The following is a 17,434-nucleotide window of genomic DNA, read 5'->3' as shown; positions in this document are numbered from 1 at the left end:
ATGCCCAATTATATGGCTCTCCTTCTGTGTGAAATTGGCAGGCAGAGGAACAGGATTATTCCGCTTAGTTCTTCAAAGCATATCACAGAAAGACTTCTATGTGGATTTTTTTTTTTTTGAGACAAGATCTCAGTCTAGTCTTGAAATAGCTATCTACCCAAGGATGAAGCTTACATACCTTTAGCTCTTGATTCCCCTGCCTCCATCTCCCTCCCACGTAGTGAGATTATAGGCATTCACTGGGCCCTGATGTCCATGTCCCCATCACTACCTTAGTTTTTAAAATTCAAGATCTCGTGCACTTGGCCTTTGGCAGTAGAACCTCTTTCCAGCCATTGATCTCATCCCCGGCAGCCCCGGGAGCTGCTTGAGGGCAACAGACTGAGGCTGGGAACCGGACAGATCAGGCAGGGACCCCAGAACAGTGGTCCCAAGAATGTTCCTGCCAGGCAGAGGTCAGGAATGCCAGGAGAGAGGCCTGGTTCCTGTCTCCTCATGATTGCTCACCCTTGCCTGGAAGCTGTAGCTGAGGATGTGACCAAAATTGAGAGGAAAGACCAGACTGGCCAGCTACCTCGCTTCTCCCTGGGCCTCTCCCTGCTTCTACCATCAGTCCTCTTAACAGGTCTGTACTAGAACCTCGGTGATACCCTGTTTCTTGGGATGAGCTCTTACTGTACAGGAACTTGGCCTCCTCTGTCTATCTGTCTGTCTGTTTCTCTCACCCGTGAATGTAAAATAAACTCTAAAACTCACCCACTGGAGTCTGTGAATTTCATTCTCCAAATTCATGAGGCAAGAACCCTAAGGATACCAGTTCTGGGTGGCTTCAGCAGTCAAGTGGCCACTAGGTTTTCTGGGACCCTAGCTCCCCAGGATCAGCTCACTGAGAACCACGAGAGGCTCTATTCTCACAACACTGGGGTCCCGCCTGGGCCTGGCTTACCTTGGATGGCAAGGACAAAGGTCCTGGTGGCCTCTCCAGCGGTGTTGCTGACTCTGCAGCCGTACACTCCCTTATCTGATGCCTGGGACCGAGAACACCGTGTTGGTATGTGGAGTAGAGATTCCCCAGACAGTTGTTTAGTCTGGGGCACTATAGGGAGGTAGGGCTGGCTGTCCTCTCCCAAGAGCTTTCGGTGGTCAGGGGAGACACTCAGCCCAGGGTGCCCTGGCCTGCCCTTTACTGTGGGGCTGGAGCTGGGTCAGAAGATGGGAGGCCAGAGGAGACGCAAATACTCATTCAACAGACACTTGAGAGCTTGGCCTGTACCAGGGTGGAAGGGCATTGTTCAAGGCCACTGTGAGTCAGAGAGCTCTGGCTGGAGTCCAGCTCTTGGTTGCCCCAGGCTTTTCCCAGGTCACTTGCAGGGGGCTGTATATCTACTTGGGTTAAGGAGATGGCACCCACATTTTGGCGTACACCTTGCACCTCCCTCCTCCCCAATGCCTGTGGGGTCAGGAAGTGCTGTGCCCACTGCCCAAATTGCCCGAGGCCACTGACCTGTGAGTCCAGGATTTCCAGTTTTTGTCCACCTAGTAGACCCTGAATTCGCTGCCCCAGGGCAAGGGGTTGCTGGTCCTTGAACCAGGTCACAGAGGGCTCTGGGAGTGAGTCTGTCTCACAGCTCAGGACGGCTTTGTTCCCTGCTCTGACCCGGATGGTCTCCTGGGGGCCTCCAGGAGCCTGTTTAAAACTGGGGGGAACTAAGCGTGGGAGGCACAGTCAGGCACTATGGCTCACCCATATTGCCACAATACCACCATGGTAAATGGCCCAGGGAGGCCCACAGAGGCCCAGAGGACCAAATGGTGGGCCTGACCCCCACAGTGTTGACCTAGGGTTGCTAGAGAAAGTGGATGCAGGCCAGCCTACCAGAGCCTACCGGCGGCCACCGGAGGACCTGTGCCTAGACATGGCAGGAAAGATGCTGGAAGCAGGGGTTTATTTCCCAGCATCTCCCGACTAGACACAGCCCTCTGTGGTTTCCCTCAGCCCCTGGCTCTCCAGCTAACTCTTTAGATACCCACTCCCAGCTCTAAGCCTGCAGGGCCCGACACAGCTGTGCATTTACAAATGAATAAAACCTGCCCCAGGACTGAAAGGAACTTTCCAGAGAGTCTTGGCTGCTAACCCTGCAGACCAGCTTTCTCCCAAGGGAATTCCAAAGCTGGAATGAGCTACAAGCTAAGAATCTCAGACTTCCTTGCCCAGCTCTTGGAGTTCACCATTGCTCTGCCCCACCCCCCAGCCCCAGCTTGACTGCCACTGAAGCTCAGACAGTGAGACAAGGGCTGCATCTCCCTTTACCTTACAGACAGGACATCTGGGGCTCAGAGAGGGGGACATGGCTGCATCAAACCCTGGTGGATCCAACCCTCAAGACGATAATCTAACACCTGTGGTGCTGTGCTTCTTTGAAGTGGACGAGGGCTTCCCAGAGCCTGATGGGGAGGCTAGAGGATGGCACAGGAGGGACAAGACATACCCAGGACACTGAGCTGGACCACCTTCTGGTCTCGGCCTGCGGCGTTGAGGGCCTCACATAGGTATGTCCCGGAGTCGGCTGGCTGCACCCGTGCCAGCCGCAGCGTGTGCGTACCTGTGGGGGACAGTCCCTGCACCAGCAGCTTCGGGGCCCCGGGCCATTCTCATTCCCCAGTCCTCCCGATGTGTACAGCCCTGTCCCGGGTTGGAAGACCTCAGGCCCCCCACCAGAACCTTGAACTGGGCACAAAGCCTCAGTTTACCAACCAGGAAGGAGGAAAACCTCGTGTCCCAGGGAGAGAGGCTGGCCATCCTTGTACCATGTGACTTCGGGGCTCGGGTGAGCGTGAACTTCGCAGGGGAGGCTGACACTGCTGTTGAGGATGGTGCTCACCTGGCTGGCGTTCCAGCCCGAGATTTGTGGGCGTACTGCATGAAGGAAGGAGTGAGGCATTACACAGGTGGTGAGCACAGAAAGGGGGGGGGGAAGGGAGGGAGGACACCAAAGAACTGGCCTAGGCTCCGGGGCAACCCCTGGTGTGACTCCATCTTGGAGGGCAAGCGTTATTAGCCAGAGCTGCTTTGCACTGGAGCACAGAGCTTAGCCACATGGCTACCAGTGGCAGGACCCAGATGGCTCTTTGGGCTTTGAGGACTGTCCAAACCATCCTCAGGGATACTGCTGTCCCCACGTCTGGGCTCACAGCGATATAGTCAACAGCAGACTTATGGTGGTAAGACCCTCTCCCTTGAAGTATTTTTACAGTTGTAAAGCCAGGCCAGCTTCCAGGTTCTGCTGGAAGGTGTCCTTTAGACACATGACAGGTATACAGCAAGTGCTCAATAATGCTGTAAAGCCTTGGAAGACTATCCCCTCCCCCCAATCCAAAGCTCTTCCTAGCCTCTTGAGGTTGGTCCAAACATGACTGAAGTCTTCCAAATGGGTCTCTGTCCTGGGATGTGGCTGGAGTGTAGATACTCGGATACCCTCAGGGAGAGGCAAGGAGCCCACGGATGTCCCCTCTGAGCCACCTCACCTTGGACCCTGAGGGTGAAGAGTTTCTCTGCAGAGCCTGCCTGGTTCTCTGCCACACACATGTAGCTGGCAGCATCAGTCACCTCCGTGGTGGAAACCTGAGGGTACAGAAGCCAGTGCCAGGGCCAAGGCTGGCAGCCTGGAACGGATCCAGAGCTCTGTGGCTCATCCCCACACTTCCATGAGCACCCCCAGCTCCACACAGCAGATCTGTGGGCTATAGGTGCTCACAGTGACCTGGGGCAGTCCCTCTGAGGCCCGTCTGGAGCTCTTCCCAGGGCCTGTGTGGTGTTCTGGGAAGCAAGGCTGGTGTTGGTTGGTTTTCTGTAGCTAAGTGGACAAGAAGGCCATGCGGGGGGGCCGTGCTGGTCTCCGGAAGGGTCTGTGCAGCCCCGGAGGGTGTCTGACTCCTGGTTGTCAAGGCTTGCATTCGGCTGCTGCCCCAGCTCCGGGCCGGCTCTGGGTGTGGCCCACGTGCTCCTAGTTTGCCAGGAGTGACTGATGCTTATGAACACTGTGCAGCCCCAAATGACTAGCTGAACTCCTGTCAGACGCTATTTGAGGTGCAGATAACACCTCCATACTCTACTGGCCCAGATGGCATCGTCCCTGAGAGGGGTCTCTTCTCACCTGCAAGACTTGCCCCTCCTCCAGGACCTGCAGCCGTGGGCTGGGGGACACAGGCAGCCCATTCTGGAGCCATGAAAGAGTGGGTGCTGGGTTCCCCAGGGCTGGGCAGTGCAGGCTGACGGCGCTGCTGGCGTTCACAGTCACCTCCTCCACCAGCTCCTGTGTGTCTCCCAGGATCACCGGTGGTGCTGGGTACGAGAGGAGAGAGCATGAGAAGAGGTTTAAGAGTTGGGATGGAGGTGAACAGGGACGTGAGGGAAGCTTTTGGTCCCAGACGCTGCCTGGGGGTGTCCTTACTAAATCTTGTGCCCTCCTTACTAAATCTCTCAGGCCTGGAAGCAACTGAGAAATCTGAGCTTCTGAGAGGTTCCAGTGTGTTCAAAGCCACACATAAGACAGTGGCCATCCAGGACTTCAAAGCCACCTCTGCCTGGATTCAGGGCCCAAGCTTGCAATGGTGTTACGAACCTTGTGAGCCCAGAAGAATTGAACCCCCACTCCCCAGGGCCCTCCAGAAGGAGGTCTCTCTGGGACCGGAGCCCCTCTGTCCCTCCTGGCCAGGGTCACTCACTCAGCACCAGGAGTTTGTAGTGCAGCCAGTCCTGGCCCACCTCATTGGCAGCCTTGCAGGAGTACCTCCCTGCGTCCCCTGCCTGCACCTGGGGCAGCTGCAGGATTCGGCCTCCTGCAGAAACACAGGACAGGAGCCTGAGCGCAGGGACAGGGGCCCTGAATCCAGAGCAAGGAAGATGTTTCTCTTCTGGAGGGCCCTAGACCTCACCATCACCCCTGCCTCCTCTGCAGCGTGAAGGCTCAGTCTACCCAGATGACAAGTCCATATCTAGTTAATGGCCAGGTCTTAGGTGCAGGCTCAGTACTGCAAGTACTGTTGGTAGCCCATTTCACAGATGGGAAAATGAAGCTTCCAGAAGAGTTAGCAAGAGTGTGGAGTTGGCTGTCTGGGCAAAGGTCAGAGGAGGCATTCTCAGAGGCAGATAGCTTCTTGGTCAATGGCAGCTGGGGGCGGGGGAGGAGTTGTCTGGGACCCTTTGTGACCAGGAGGTAGCCAAGAGCAGAAGCTGGTCTTTAAGTAGGGTGACTGTAGGCTAAGGATTCCAGGTCACCTATCAAGGTTGTGGGTGGCTCAACCATGGTCAGAAATAAGGTCTCCTGATAAGCAGACCTCTGAGCGGACGCTAAGGCCGCGATGGAGCTCAGGTGAGATCTGGGGTTGACTTGTGATCAGGATCCACATTCAACTCGTGACCACATCTTTCACACACTCAGGGTGGTAGCCAGGGTCAGAGGTCAGCAGCGGGGCTGAGGTCCCTGCTAACCCGTGAGCCAAGTCAGCAGGTGGGGCCAGGGATTAACGGATATCTAGGGACAGCTTGTATTTAGAACTTCCCCATGGCTGAGCCTAGAGCAACAGGGTGTGAGCCTAGGGTGCCATCTGAGGTCAGAGGGAGGTTAGGGGTCAATCCAGAGATTTTTCCAACTTGGATACTCCAGTCTCCACTGCATGGCATCTCCTTGGAAGCCAAGGGTTCTTTCCCTGCAAGGTCCAAGTTCAAAGCCTGGTGTGACTGCTCATCAGAGCAGATGCTAAGCCAGGGGACCACCCACCCCCCTTGGTGGAGCCAGTGCAGCCTGAACAGCAACAGCAGCGGTGTGGGCAGGGCAGGCAAAGAGAAGCCAGGCTTCTCTAGGCCTCATCCCTGGGCTTTCAATTCAAAGCCAGTCATAAAAGATATTTCAAAATAAGGTCCACTCAAATCATTAACAAACTTTTAGTAAGGAAATACTTTAAATGGTAAAATGAAAGTAGAAAATTTTCATAACCTGTAAGCTATGAAGATGGCATAGACCTCAAAAGCCAGAGAAAAGCTGGATTGTGGCCTGTGTGTATATGTATGTGTGTGTATGTGTGTGTGTGTGTGGTATGTGTTACATATGCTTGTATGTGGGCAGGTACACATGTGTGTATGTGTATGTGAGCATATACATGCATATATGTATACACATATGTGTAGGCCAGAGGTCAACTCTGAGTGTTATCTTTCTAAAGCTATCCACACTGTTTTTTGAGACAGGGTCTCTCTCTGGCCTGGAGTTCCCTAATGAGACTAGAATGGCTGGCTAGTGAGCCCCAGGGATCTGCCAATCTGCCCGGCCCGGCCTCTGCAGTGCTGGGATTGCGATGTGCTCTGCCACTCTTGGCTTTTACATGGGTTCGGAGGATTGACTTGAATTCTCAGGCTTGCCTGCAAGTACTTCAGTGGCTGAGCCTGTCCTGCTTGGAGATCGTCACATAAAAAGACCTACCTCTCCCTAGAGCAGGGGTTCTCAACCTTACTTACGCTGCGACCCTTTAATACAGTTCCTCGAGTTGAGGCGACCCCAACCATAAAATTATGTCATTGCTACTTCATAACTGTAACTCTGCTACTTTTATGAATCAAGACGTAAATATCTGAGATGCAGGGTATCTGATATGTAACCCCCAGGGGGTCATGACCCATAGGTTGGAGACTCATGTTATTTTCCTGGGCATTCCAGGTCAGTACAGACCCCGAAGCCCAGACATGGGCTCTGGCCTGGGCAGCTCATTTTAAGAATGGCACACAGAAGGCAACCTCAGGCAAGCCTTATCTTTCACAAATTTCAGTGAAGGTCTAGAGCAGTCACACACACACACACACACACACACACACACACACACTCACGCGCGCTCGCGCACGCGCCACCCGAGGCCACATTGTGGGTAGCACAAGGCCTACCTTGCAGCAAGGAGACCCCATCAGCAGCTGACAGGGGCTGACCCTCCCTGTACCAGGTGAGCTCGGGCGGTGGAATAGCGTTGGTGTCACAGTACAGGTAGGCCGGGTTGTTCTCCACAATCTCCCGGTATTCTGTCACTCTGCCCTGGGCCTCCTCCTGCTCCTCCTCCTGGGGCAGGAGCTCCAAGCCCGCCTCAACATCGCCCACTCTCTGGAACATCGGGGGCACTGCACGGAGGGAGACCAAACCATCAGGGATACAGTGAAGGGCTAAGGGTGCCCTTCACTATTACCCACCAGCCTGGGAGGCGCTGCCACAGCCTGCCACATGGGCCACATCCTGTAGCCGGGTCAGCCCCTAGGGACTGCCTGTGAGATTGCCCGTGAGCTCAAGGAAAAGCCCCTGCTCTGTCATCGCATCTAACTGGCCTCAGGGAGTCCTGGGGGCTGGGTTTGGTGGCACACCTGCCAGCCTGGCACTTAGGAGGCTGAGGCAGGAGGATCACAGCGCCAGGCCAGCCTGGGCTACAGTAAGACTCCAGCTCAAAAGAACAAAATGAAATAATCAAAAACGACTCTCTGTAACGTGGGAAGGGTTTGAAGGGAGCAGGGCAGTTGCCAAGTGTTAGTGCCCATTGGCTTGTTGGTACACAGAGGCACAAAGCTGCCAGCTATTAGGACCTGAAGGTCACCTGCTTTAGACAGATCACCTGTACCTTTTTCTTTTTCTTTCTTTGAGACAGGGTCTCACTATGTAGCCCCAACTGGCCTCAAACTCTCGGAGATCCACCTGCATTTGCCTTGGGGTGCTGAGATTAAAGGCATGCGCCACCATGCCTGGCTCAGAACACCTGCATTTTGCAAAGGATGAGAACAAGGTCCAGAGGGGCCAGTGACATCCCAGGTCATGCAGCCCAGTTGTGGTGGTTTAATTAGGCACGGTCCCCATAGACTCATGTGTGTGAATGCTTGGCCTATTAGGAGGTGTGGCCTTGTTGGAGGAACTGTGTCTCATGTGAGCAGGCTTTGAGGTCTCATATATGCTCAATCTATGCCCAGTGTGGTACACAATCCTCTTCTGCCTGCGATCAAGATATGGAATTCTGAGCTACTCCTTAAGCGCCATGTCTGCCTGAAGGCTGCCTATTCCACCATGATGATAAAGGACTAAACTGAAACTGTAAGCCAGCTCCGATTAAATGCTTTTCTTTATAAGAGTTGCTGTGCTCATGGAATCTCTACACCAATAAAACCCTAACTAAGACAGCAATAATGACAGGACCAGGGTGAGGCGGCTGAGGGCTAGACGTGGCAGAGGAGAGAGGGTGCTTTCTTATCAGGCGACCATGGAGCACGAACTTTGTCCTTCATTTGACTTGGCCTCCAGCTTCCCTGCTTCTCTTCCCTGCCTCCCTTTCCAGCCTCCCTCCCCGCCTCCCTCTCCTTTGGTCCCTTCCTAGCTTCTCTTTCCCCCTTCCCTGCCTGGCTCCTAGCTACCTAATCCTGATTTGAGGCGGGAACCTCCACCATCTGAGCCTCATTCGCAGCCACAGAAGACACAGAACTGTTCTGCCTCTGAGATGTTGAGACAGATGGGCAATGGGGAATGCCTAAGAGGGTCTCCTGCCAAGAGCTGGTGCAGGGCTCTTGATGCCCAGCCAACGTGGCTGCCATGGATCACACCCCCTACCTGGAGCCAGTGTCCTGTCTCAGGCTCCTCAGTTGCCATCACCCAGCCCACCCTGCGGCAGCACGCACCTTGGATGAGAACATTGAAGTCCTGATCATCCTCGCCAGCCACATTGGTGGCCACACACAGGTATCGGCCAGAGTCAGAGACCTGTGTGGGTCGGATCTGGAGCAGCCGCCCCTCCCCCAAGACGCTGAGCCGCTGGCTGGGAGTCACAGGCTAGGGGACAAAAGACAGGGATTTAGATGTAAGATCAAAATTGTTTGTTTATTTGTATTGAGACAGGGTCTCATATAGCCCAGGCTCACTATAAAGCCAAGAATGACCTTGAACTCTTGACCCTCGTGCCTCAGCTTCTTAAGTGCTGGGATTACAAGCATGTGCCACTGTACATGCTACTTTATATTTTAATCACTAAAAATCAGACCATAATGTAAACCAAAGGGACCATCCAGGGACTTGGTCAACCCAAACCTGTATGATCTCAAAAGCAGAAAAGAAGCAAAGGGATGGACAGAAGAAATTCATGGTTGGAAAGCGTTTTGCTTCCTTTAAAAACAGAAGGGTGAGCAGGGCCAGCTCTGGGACTAGGTGCTTTGGGGGGCTCTCCTTTCTGGGAAGATCCAAGCAGGGCTAGTGAGCCCCCAAGGTGAGAGGCTGCCTGGGGTCATGCGCTCACCCTTCCGTCCTTGTACCAGCTGATGGAGGGCGGGGGCACGGCCCAGCATTCACACTCCAGCGTCAGGGTGCTGTTGACCTTGGTTTTCACTTCCTTCACGCTCACCTCTCCCAGAGGGTCATCTTTGGAGATGGAGGGGGGAACTGAAAAGCCACAAGGTGTGTGAGGAGGAGGAGGCCATTGGTCAGGCTCCCTAAGGAAGGGGCTGGTGCAATAGGATTCTGGAAGGGAACCCAGCCGTAGCTACTTAGAGCCAGAGAGGGCTAAGGGACAGGGGTTATGAAGCAGGGGTTCCTGGGGTGGTCTCTAGAGGGCCCGGGAGTGAAGGTACTCACGGGCTACATCTCTACACCAGAAGCGACAGGAGGAAGACAGGATGGGGGGCGCACCATGACCAAAGTCTTAACAATATCACCAAGGCAAGAATGGGGAATGACAGAACCCCCCTCCCCTCCCCGAAGCTGCCCGAGACTCTCAGGGAAAACAGGCACAGGAAGGTTCCCTGGGTCTCAAGTGAGACCAGGCCTCCTTCTGCCTGTCCAGCCAATGTCCCAGGCTTGGCAGGGGGCTCACTGAGGACTTCCACGTGGTAGTTCTTTGTGGCCTCCCCCAGCTCGTTGGTGACTATGCAGGTGTACTGGCCGGCGTCTTCCTTCTGGGCGTTCAGGATCTGTAGTCCATGGGTTCCTGCTTGGGGAGCCATGGCCAGAGTTACCACCAAACAGGGCTTCACCATAGACACGAGCTCAGATGGACCTGGCCCGGGGACAGTTCACCTGTATCCTCGAAGCCCACCCCAGGGACATCACCTGGGAGGAGCTGAATGTTCCTAGAGGCCTCGAAGGGTGCCCCATCCTTCATCCAGGTGATATTGGGGGATGGAAAGGCCAGTGCCTCGCAGATCAAGGAAATTGGATTGTTGATGGTCACGGTCACTTCCTCGTTGGCGTTGTTCTCAGGCGCTCCCAGGATGGTGGGGAGCACTGTGAGGGGGAAGCAGGTAGGCCTTGGCTCACAGAGTTGAACCCTGGGCCTGGGGACCCTGAGGACGGGACAGCTAGGACTCTAGGCTTCTCCTTGGTACTGGAATTTAGTGATGAATGTAGAAAATGGAAGCTCAGGGAAGCCAAGCCCTCCTCTGCCACGGAGACACACTATAGGATGAGATGAATAACCAGTGTCCCTCCGCACTGACTCAATATGTGGCCTACTACTTACTCAACCAAAACTTTCTCGGTTCTGCTGAGAAGAAGGGTGGAATTTTTGGCCTAACTGCTTCCTGGAGCCTAAGCTTCCTTTTCCTGCTCCTAGGCCACTGTTACAGTTTGGGCATGAGCTGTCACAGGAAAGGCTCTCTGGCAGAAAGCCTGGTCCCCAGCTGTGGGATGCTATAGAGATCTGGCACCTGGCTGCTCTTCTGCTTATTTTTGCTGTCACTCTTGGAGTGATAAAAGGAATGACAGTGGTTGCTTGTGGAAGCTTGGGATTCCCTCCTGCGGCACCTGATTGGCCAGGGGAGGCCCGGCGCTCACCCAGGACGCTGAGCTGTGTGTGTTTGGTCTTCTCCCCGATGGAATTGGTAGCTATGCAGGAGTAGTGGCCAGCATTGGAGAGATTGGCCTGGGGGATCCACAGGAAGGCCCCATCTGGGGACATCTCGTAGGGGTATTCAACAGCCAGGGACTGGCCATCCTTGAACCACGTGACCTTGGGCAGTGGGTGGCCTATATGAAGAGGAGACAGTGAGGTCATTCAGCAAGCTCTGACCAGGTGGGCTGCAGGGTCAGAGGAGACTTTCAGCCAACATGGATGTGGGGTTTCCATCCCCACTCAGGATGCCCAGCAGGAACAACCTGGCCTTTCTTCCAGAATTTGACTGCCTTACTGGGGAATGGGCAGAGATGGCTTGGCACAGACAGGCAAGATTCATTTATCCATCTACCCTTCCTTTCATCTATCCACCTCTCTCCCTTTTTTTGTCTTCCTACCTTATTGCTCACTCATGTATGGATCCTCTGTCCATCAATCTTCCTTCCCACTTAAGGCACACTTATTAATCCACCTAGCAATCCATTCATCCATCCATCCATCCATCCATACATGCATACATACATCCACCTACACATCCACTTACACACTCACCCCTTCATCCACCTACACATTCATTTATCCACCCACCCATCCATCTGTCTGTCTTCCCATCCACCCACCTACCCACCCATCAACCTGTCTGTCCATCTATCCATCTATCTATCATCCATCTATCCACCCAGCCGTCAATCTGTCTGTCCATTTGTCTATCCATCAATCCATCCACCCACCCACCCATCCACCCATCCATCCATCATCCTACCTACATACTAGCCACTCATCTAGCCAACCACTCATCCATCCATTCATCCATCATCTTTATCCATTCAAACACCTATCTATCTAGACCCCCAGCCATTCATTCACATCCTTCCCCTTCTCCACACAAATATCCACCCACCCTTCAACCCTGAAGCATCAGAGGGAGCCTGGTCTTTTGGACGATGGGAGGAGCCATGGACTCAAGGATCTCAGATCTCACAAATTGTTATAGTCCTGTGTAATCAGTGCTGGGGCAGGGAAATTCTAGTGAAGTGGGGACTCAGGAAGCAGCCAGACAAACAGACCCCCTGGAAGGTTCTGGCCGGTGACTGTAGGCAGCAAGGATCGGAGCAAACAAGAACCTTGGTAGGTCGCCTCAGGGTTGGGGATTGGCCAACTCAGGCTTGACATGCCTTGTAGCCCTCACCTGTGGCATTACACACAAGCTGGGCAGTCTGTCCCTCGGGCACCTTGATCACTTCCTCCACGTCTTCATTTTCAATACTGGGGGGAACTAGGAGGAGCAGGGAGACAAACGGTTGCCAACTGGGTGACCCACCCAGGCTACCCATCCACAGAGCAGGAAGCTGAGTTTCCTGTGCCTCAGTTTCCCCATCCCCCCATGCCCACTCCTACCCAGATGTCCGTCTAATGTATTGTTGCTGCTGGGGAGACTCTGCGCAGAGAAGTCAGTGCAGTGCTGAGAATATTTGCTTCCCCTACTTTGGGTTAGTTCTTACTGTTTCTGTTTCTGTTAGTTCTTACTGTTTCTGTTTCTTGAAGGCAGCGTCAGAACAGAGGATGTGTGTGTGTGTGTGTGTGTGTGTGTGTGTGTGTGTGTGTGTGTGTGTGGTAGGTATGGTGTGGTGGTGTGTGTGTGTCGTGTGAATGTGTGGTGCATTCACGTTTCACTCCCCAGGAAGCATCTGCTTCCCCAGGGTCTCCGGTCCAGGATTTGCCAAGCAGGCCAGGCTGGCCAGCCAGTGAACTCAAAGGAGCTTCCCATTTCCACCCCCTCAGTGCTGGGATGCCGAGTGAGTGCCACTGCACTTGGGGCCTGGGGTCAACACATGTCCTCACACCTGCACCACGTGCACTTTACTGACTGAGCCATCTCTCCAGCCCCCAGAGCAAGAGTTTCGGTGAAGCAAGGAAACCGGGGCCCTTCCCAATCTCTGTCTGCCCTAGAAGCGCCCCAGCAGGAGGAAAACACGGAGACGCATCCTACCCAGGACCTCCACACTGAAGTCCCTCCGCGCCTCCCCGGCCTCGTTGCTGGCCAGGCACGAATAGAGGCCTCTGTCCTGCTCCCGGGCTGGGGTCATCTTCAGCATCCAGCCACCTGGGGAGGAAGGAAGGTGTGGGCTCAGCAGCCTCACCCGGCTCATGATCTGTAAGTATCTGCCTCCCACTGTTCCGTTCCTCGAGTAAAGAATCTGAGACCCGTGAGAGTAAACAAGGATAGAGCGCAATAGATGGAGAAACTCTCGGACCCTGTTACAGCAAGAAGGAGCTGACATGCTGATTCTCATGGCTCTGGGCTAGGGCTGAGAGGCAGAGAGCTACACAGTCCTGGTCTATTTCAGATGCTCATTTTGTCTCAAGAGGCTCAGAAAAAAAAAGGGCCTTCTCTTCCAGGGGCCTTTGCAGTGGAGCTGGTTCCTCAGAGAGAAAGCAGATACCGTAAGACTGACTTGGGACAGATAACACACACATCATCGTCATCATCATCATCATCACCACTCTTCCTCCACTCATGGCAGACATTACTAGTTGATTGCCAGTCTCCCTTGTGCAGCACCGTGTTCCAGTCTCTGTGCTCCTGTCTGGTGACTTCTACCAAATGAGACACGTGTTTGCAATCCTGCAGCTGCTGGGTCACTGGGGTCGGCAGATCAGGGTCAGAGGTCACAGGCATCTAACAGAAAGGCTGGTCCCGAAAGACACTTGGCTTAGTGTCTTACCTGCCAAGAGGTAGGTGTCTTCTCCGGGGCTGATTGGCTGTCCCTCTCGAAACCACTGGACAGTTGGGGGAGGAATCCCTGTGGCTTCACAGAGTAGTGTCAAAGGACCGTGCAAGGCAGCAGTGACATTGGTCAATGAGTCTGAGTCTTCAGTGAATTGCGGAGGCACTAGACCCAGGGAGAACCACATTCAGAATGTAGATAGGAGCTGGACTCCTTTTCCCACTTCACTCTCTGTCCACCGAAGGACTCATGGCCCCACTGGAGGGACCATAAACTGGGAGGATCTCAGCTGCTTCCATCAAAGATGTGATATCCACAGGGGTATTAATTTTGGCCACAAGTGGGTTTTGGGATCAGGCAGGCATCTCAGGCCTCAGTTTTCCCATCCTTTCAGAGGGATACAGAGAGGTTTCTTTCCCTTCCTTCCTTCCTTCCTCCCTCCCTCCCTCTCTCTCTCCCTTTCTTTCTTTCTTTTTTCCTTCCTTCCTTCCTTCCTTCCTTCCTTCCTTCCTTCCTTCCTTCCTTCCTTCCTTCCTTCCTTCCGTAGTATTTTACATAGCTCAGGCTAGCCTTCACTTTGCTATGTAGCCAAGGAAGATCTTGAATTTCTCATCTTCTTGTCTCTACCTCTTGAATGCTGGGGTAACAGGGGTGTGCCTCAATGCCTGTTTTATTTAATTCTGGTTATGGTAGACTGGTCATGGTAGACTGCTAAACACACTCTTCCAACTGAGCTATCCCTAGCCAAATGCACAAAGACCCTTAGTCTAGTAGCCATTATGGGGCAGGAGCTGGGCAAGGGTGGACTGCCTACAAAGGAGAGCCCACATCTACCCTCCAACCTGTGCTGTGGATGAAGAGGCAATGCTGCCCTTCCGGAAAGATCTACCACCTTCCACCAGTGGAATGACAGGGCACAGGAAGCTTAAACCCCAGGGGAGGAGTGGAGCCTGATGAGAGCTGCCTTCCTGCCCTCCCCCATGCCCATCCCCTGAAACAGATGTAGGTACTCTGTAGGAGTGATAACGGGCTCCAGCAACCCTCCCCCTACAACCCCTGAAGCCACCTGACTTGTTCTTAGTCTTTCAGGTACAGCCCGAGGCCACCTCCCCAGGAAGGCATTTTGATTCTTCTATAGCGTGTGTGGTCCTCCTGGCTCTCCTACCCAGAATTCCCCACGATCATCACATCAGCCACATAGACCGTGGACGGACAGCGACAGGGTTGGGGAAAGCCAGCACGGGAGGGCAGGAAGGAGATGGGTGTTCGCAGAACAGCCCTACCGTGGCCCCTGCTGACCATGATCCCCCAGCCTTCATCGGAGCCCAGGCTGAAGAGCTGCGTGTAGCATGGCTTTAGGACCGTGCCTGGGGTTGCCTGGCTTCAGTCTCTCCATCCTCCCCACAGGCCACTGGTCCTCACCCAGCACGGACAGCGCGAACCTCCTCTCGGCACGCCCGGCTGTATTCTCAGCCACGCAGCTGTAGACACCAGCATGCGAGGCCCTCGCCTGTTCCACGTGTAGGCTGTGGTTCTGATTCTGAAGCTGCAAGCCAGGTTCCACGCTGACAGGCCGACCATCCTTCTCCCACATCACCACTGGCGGGGGCTTCCCTGTGGCATTACAGTCTAGGGTGGTATTTCCATCCTGGACAATGGAGACGGTCATGAGGGGCTCCCGAAGGCCAGCGATCTGAGGAGGAACTGAGGTAGAGAGGAAGCCTCAGTGACAGTAGGTAGGGCCACCCGCTCTCAGGTGTGACTGGTGCTAGGGTCCTGGATGACACAGCCACTTAAGCCTGAGTTCCTCCTCGCACTACAAGATGTGTGTCCTTGTCTGCTCACTTCTCTGAGCCTTTCCATCTCCGTGGCAGAGTGACAGCTGCATTTCTCGGTGACCTCTCAGACACACCGGGGGTCTGAGCGGGCCGCTCCCTGGGGACGAGGCCCGGCCATTCCTTGACTGCGTAGTTTCAGTCTCACAAACTGGAGTTTCTCTAAGTTGCCCACGCTGACCTCAAAGTTGGATTCCTTCTGCTTAGCTTCTCAAATAGGGCCTGAGTGCCCAGTACCTCTCTGGGATTCATTTCCTAGCACTTCTGTTGTGTCACACAGAACGCACTGTGTGACTGAGGATGACCTTGAACCCCTGATCTTCCTGCTTCCTTCCCAAGTGTGAGGATTACACGCTGGGCAAGCACTCTACCAACTCAGCAGAGCCCTCAGTCCTGCTAGCATGGTTTTTACAAGGCCAGGATATTTCCTTTCATCCTCTCTCTTTCTGCGTGTGTGTGTGTGTTGTGCATGCACATGTGTGTGCCTGAGGTCTGCATATGGAATCACCCTCAGTTATATTTCCACCTTATTCACTGAAGCAAGGCCTCTCAATCAACCCCAGAGCCCACCGATATAGCCAGTCTCATCAGTCAGCATTCTCTGGGGAACCCCGTTCCTGCCTTCCAAGGCTAGGACCCAAGTAGACTACCATGCCCACCTGTCATTTACATGGGCTCTGGGGATTCAAACTCTGCGTGGCAAGCACTTTAGCCTCCAAGCCATCTCTCCAGCAGGACTCATGTCAACTGTGCGTGGGCTCTACAGGAGCTTTGTGCACGCTCATTTCCAACCATCTCAGGGCACGCTTTCTCCTGCTAGGCCACTGAGGCACACGGGGCCTGCTGTCCCCTCCCACATGCACAACTTGGTAGTTGAGAGACTGGACTGGAAGGACAGGCAAGTGCCCAGCCTTGCTGTTCCCACCGTTGTGTGGTCTAGGCCTCAGATCTGCCCACTCGCCACGTACTCTCCCCAGCCCTGACAGGGCTCACCCAGAACCTCCAGCTGCTGCTCCTGGCTGCTGCTCCCAGCTGCGTTGCTGCATTCACAGGTGTACGTCCCCTCCTGGGCCGACTGGGCCTGTCCCAGGTACAGCAGCCTCCCGACTGCCAGCACCTTTTCCAGGCCGTCCCCCTCCCCAGGCAGGGGCTGACCTGGGGCAGTGAGAAATGGGTCCTGGTCCAGGGACCTGAGGTCCTTTCCCAAGGAACAGTGGTCCTCCCAAACAATCTCTCCACCCCCAGTGCCCCCTCCCGTGTATGACACCTCTTCCAGGAAGCCTTCTCCAAGTCCTGTCTGAGGTGCCATTCTCCCAACTTTGGGCTTCTTAGCATGACCTGCCCCATCCCACTGGAGGTAAAGCTAAGCCCTTCACAATGACCCCCAGTTCAGCCCCCATCACTGTAGGGGCCATTTCTCACTATGACCTTCTGACTGACTCTGTTGCATCTCTACTGACTCCTCTGCTGTCCCCAAAACATGTTTGGCTTGCTCCTGCCCCAGGGCCTTTGCACCTACCACGGCCTCTGCCTGAAATGCTTCTCTTTGCTCTATACTGTGTCATCCCTCACCTTGGGTCAAACATCCCAGCCCCATAACTTAAAATTCCAAATCCTGGCCACACATGCCTTTTCTCTTTGTAACCTACTCCATGAGGCCCAGAGTAACTTCCTCAGTTTCTGTTTGTCTTGTTGCCTGACCACCCAGGTGAGGGTAGAGCTTGGTCTGTTTTGCTGTCTTCCCAGGTCCCAGACAAAAAACAAAACAAAAACAAAAACAAAAAACCCTGTCCAACGTGCTTTCCAGACATGTGGGTTAAGAGAAACTCTCACAGTATTTTTGTACTAGGCTGGAGGGATTTTGAATGAGGCAGTGGCCAAAACAGTGCCTGGGTGGCTCACAGACTGAAGGAGGGGCAGATAGCCATGCAGGGAGGCCCTGCCCGGTCAGGGCTGGGGGAAAGACATCCTGGCAGA

The 17,434-nt window shown here is 54.3% G+C and overlaps 1 protein-coding gene across 1 annotated transcript in view; it reads right to left on the bottom strand.

Moving 5' to 3' along the window:
• The window catches only part of Hmcn2 (hemicentin 2), a 144,298-nt gene that overhangs the window by 44,389 nt on the left and 82,475 nt on the right, over positions 1–17,434 (bottom strand). Inside the window, exons 44-61 of the mRNA XM_060389902.1 lie at positions 16,451–16,612; positions 15,045–15,326; positions 13,620–13,787; positions 12,884–12,997; positions 12,083–12,169; positions 10,836–11,027; positions 10,113–10,286; positions 9,877–9,990; positions 9,304–9,446; positions 8,693–8,843; positions 6,935–7,162; positions 4,726–4,839; positions 4,155–4,342; positions 3,526–3,622; positions 2,756–2,917; positions 2,490–2,603; positions 1,505–1,707; positions 947–1,028 (exon numbers count right to left, since the gene is read on the bottom strand). Of these exons, the coding sequence (XP_060245885.1) occupies positions 947–1,028; positions 1,505–1,707; positions 2,490–2,603; positions 2,756–2,917; positions 3,526–3,622; positions 4,155–4,342; positions 4,726–4,839; positions 6,935–7,162; positions 8,693–8,843; positions 9,304–9,446; positions 9,877–9,990; positions 10,113–10,286; positions 10,836–11,027; positions 12,083–12,169; positions 12,884–12,997; positions 13,620–13,787; positions 15,045–15,326; positions 16,451–16,612 (2,775 nt within the window). The remainder of the gene's footprint in view (positions 1–946; positions 1,029–1,504; positions 1,708–2,489; positions 2,604–2,755; positions 2,918–3,525; positions 3,623–4,154; positions 4,343–4,725; positions 4,840–6,934; positions 7,163–8,692; positions 8,844–9,303; positions 9,447–9,876; positions 9,991–10,112; positions 10,287–10,835; positions 11,028–12,082; positions 12,170–12,883; positions 12,998–13,619; positions 13,788–15,044; positions 15,327–16,450; positions 16,613–17,434) is intronic.

Source organism: Meriones unguiculatus, chromosome 8, assembly GCF_030254825.1.
Source record: "Meriones unguiculatus strain TT.TT164.6M chromosome 8, Bangor_MerUng_6.1, whole genome shotgun sequence".
NCBI classification, from domain to species: Eukaryota; Metazoa; Chordata; class Mammalia; order Rodentia; family Muridae; genus Meriones; species Meriones unguiculatus.
This window is presented reverse-complemented; position numbering and strand designations above follow the sequence as displayed.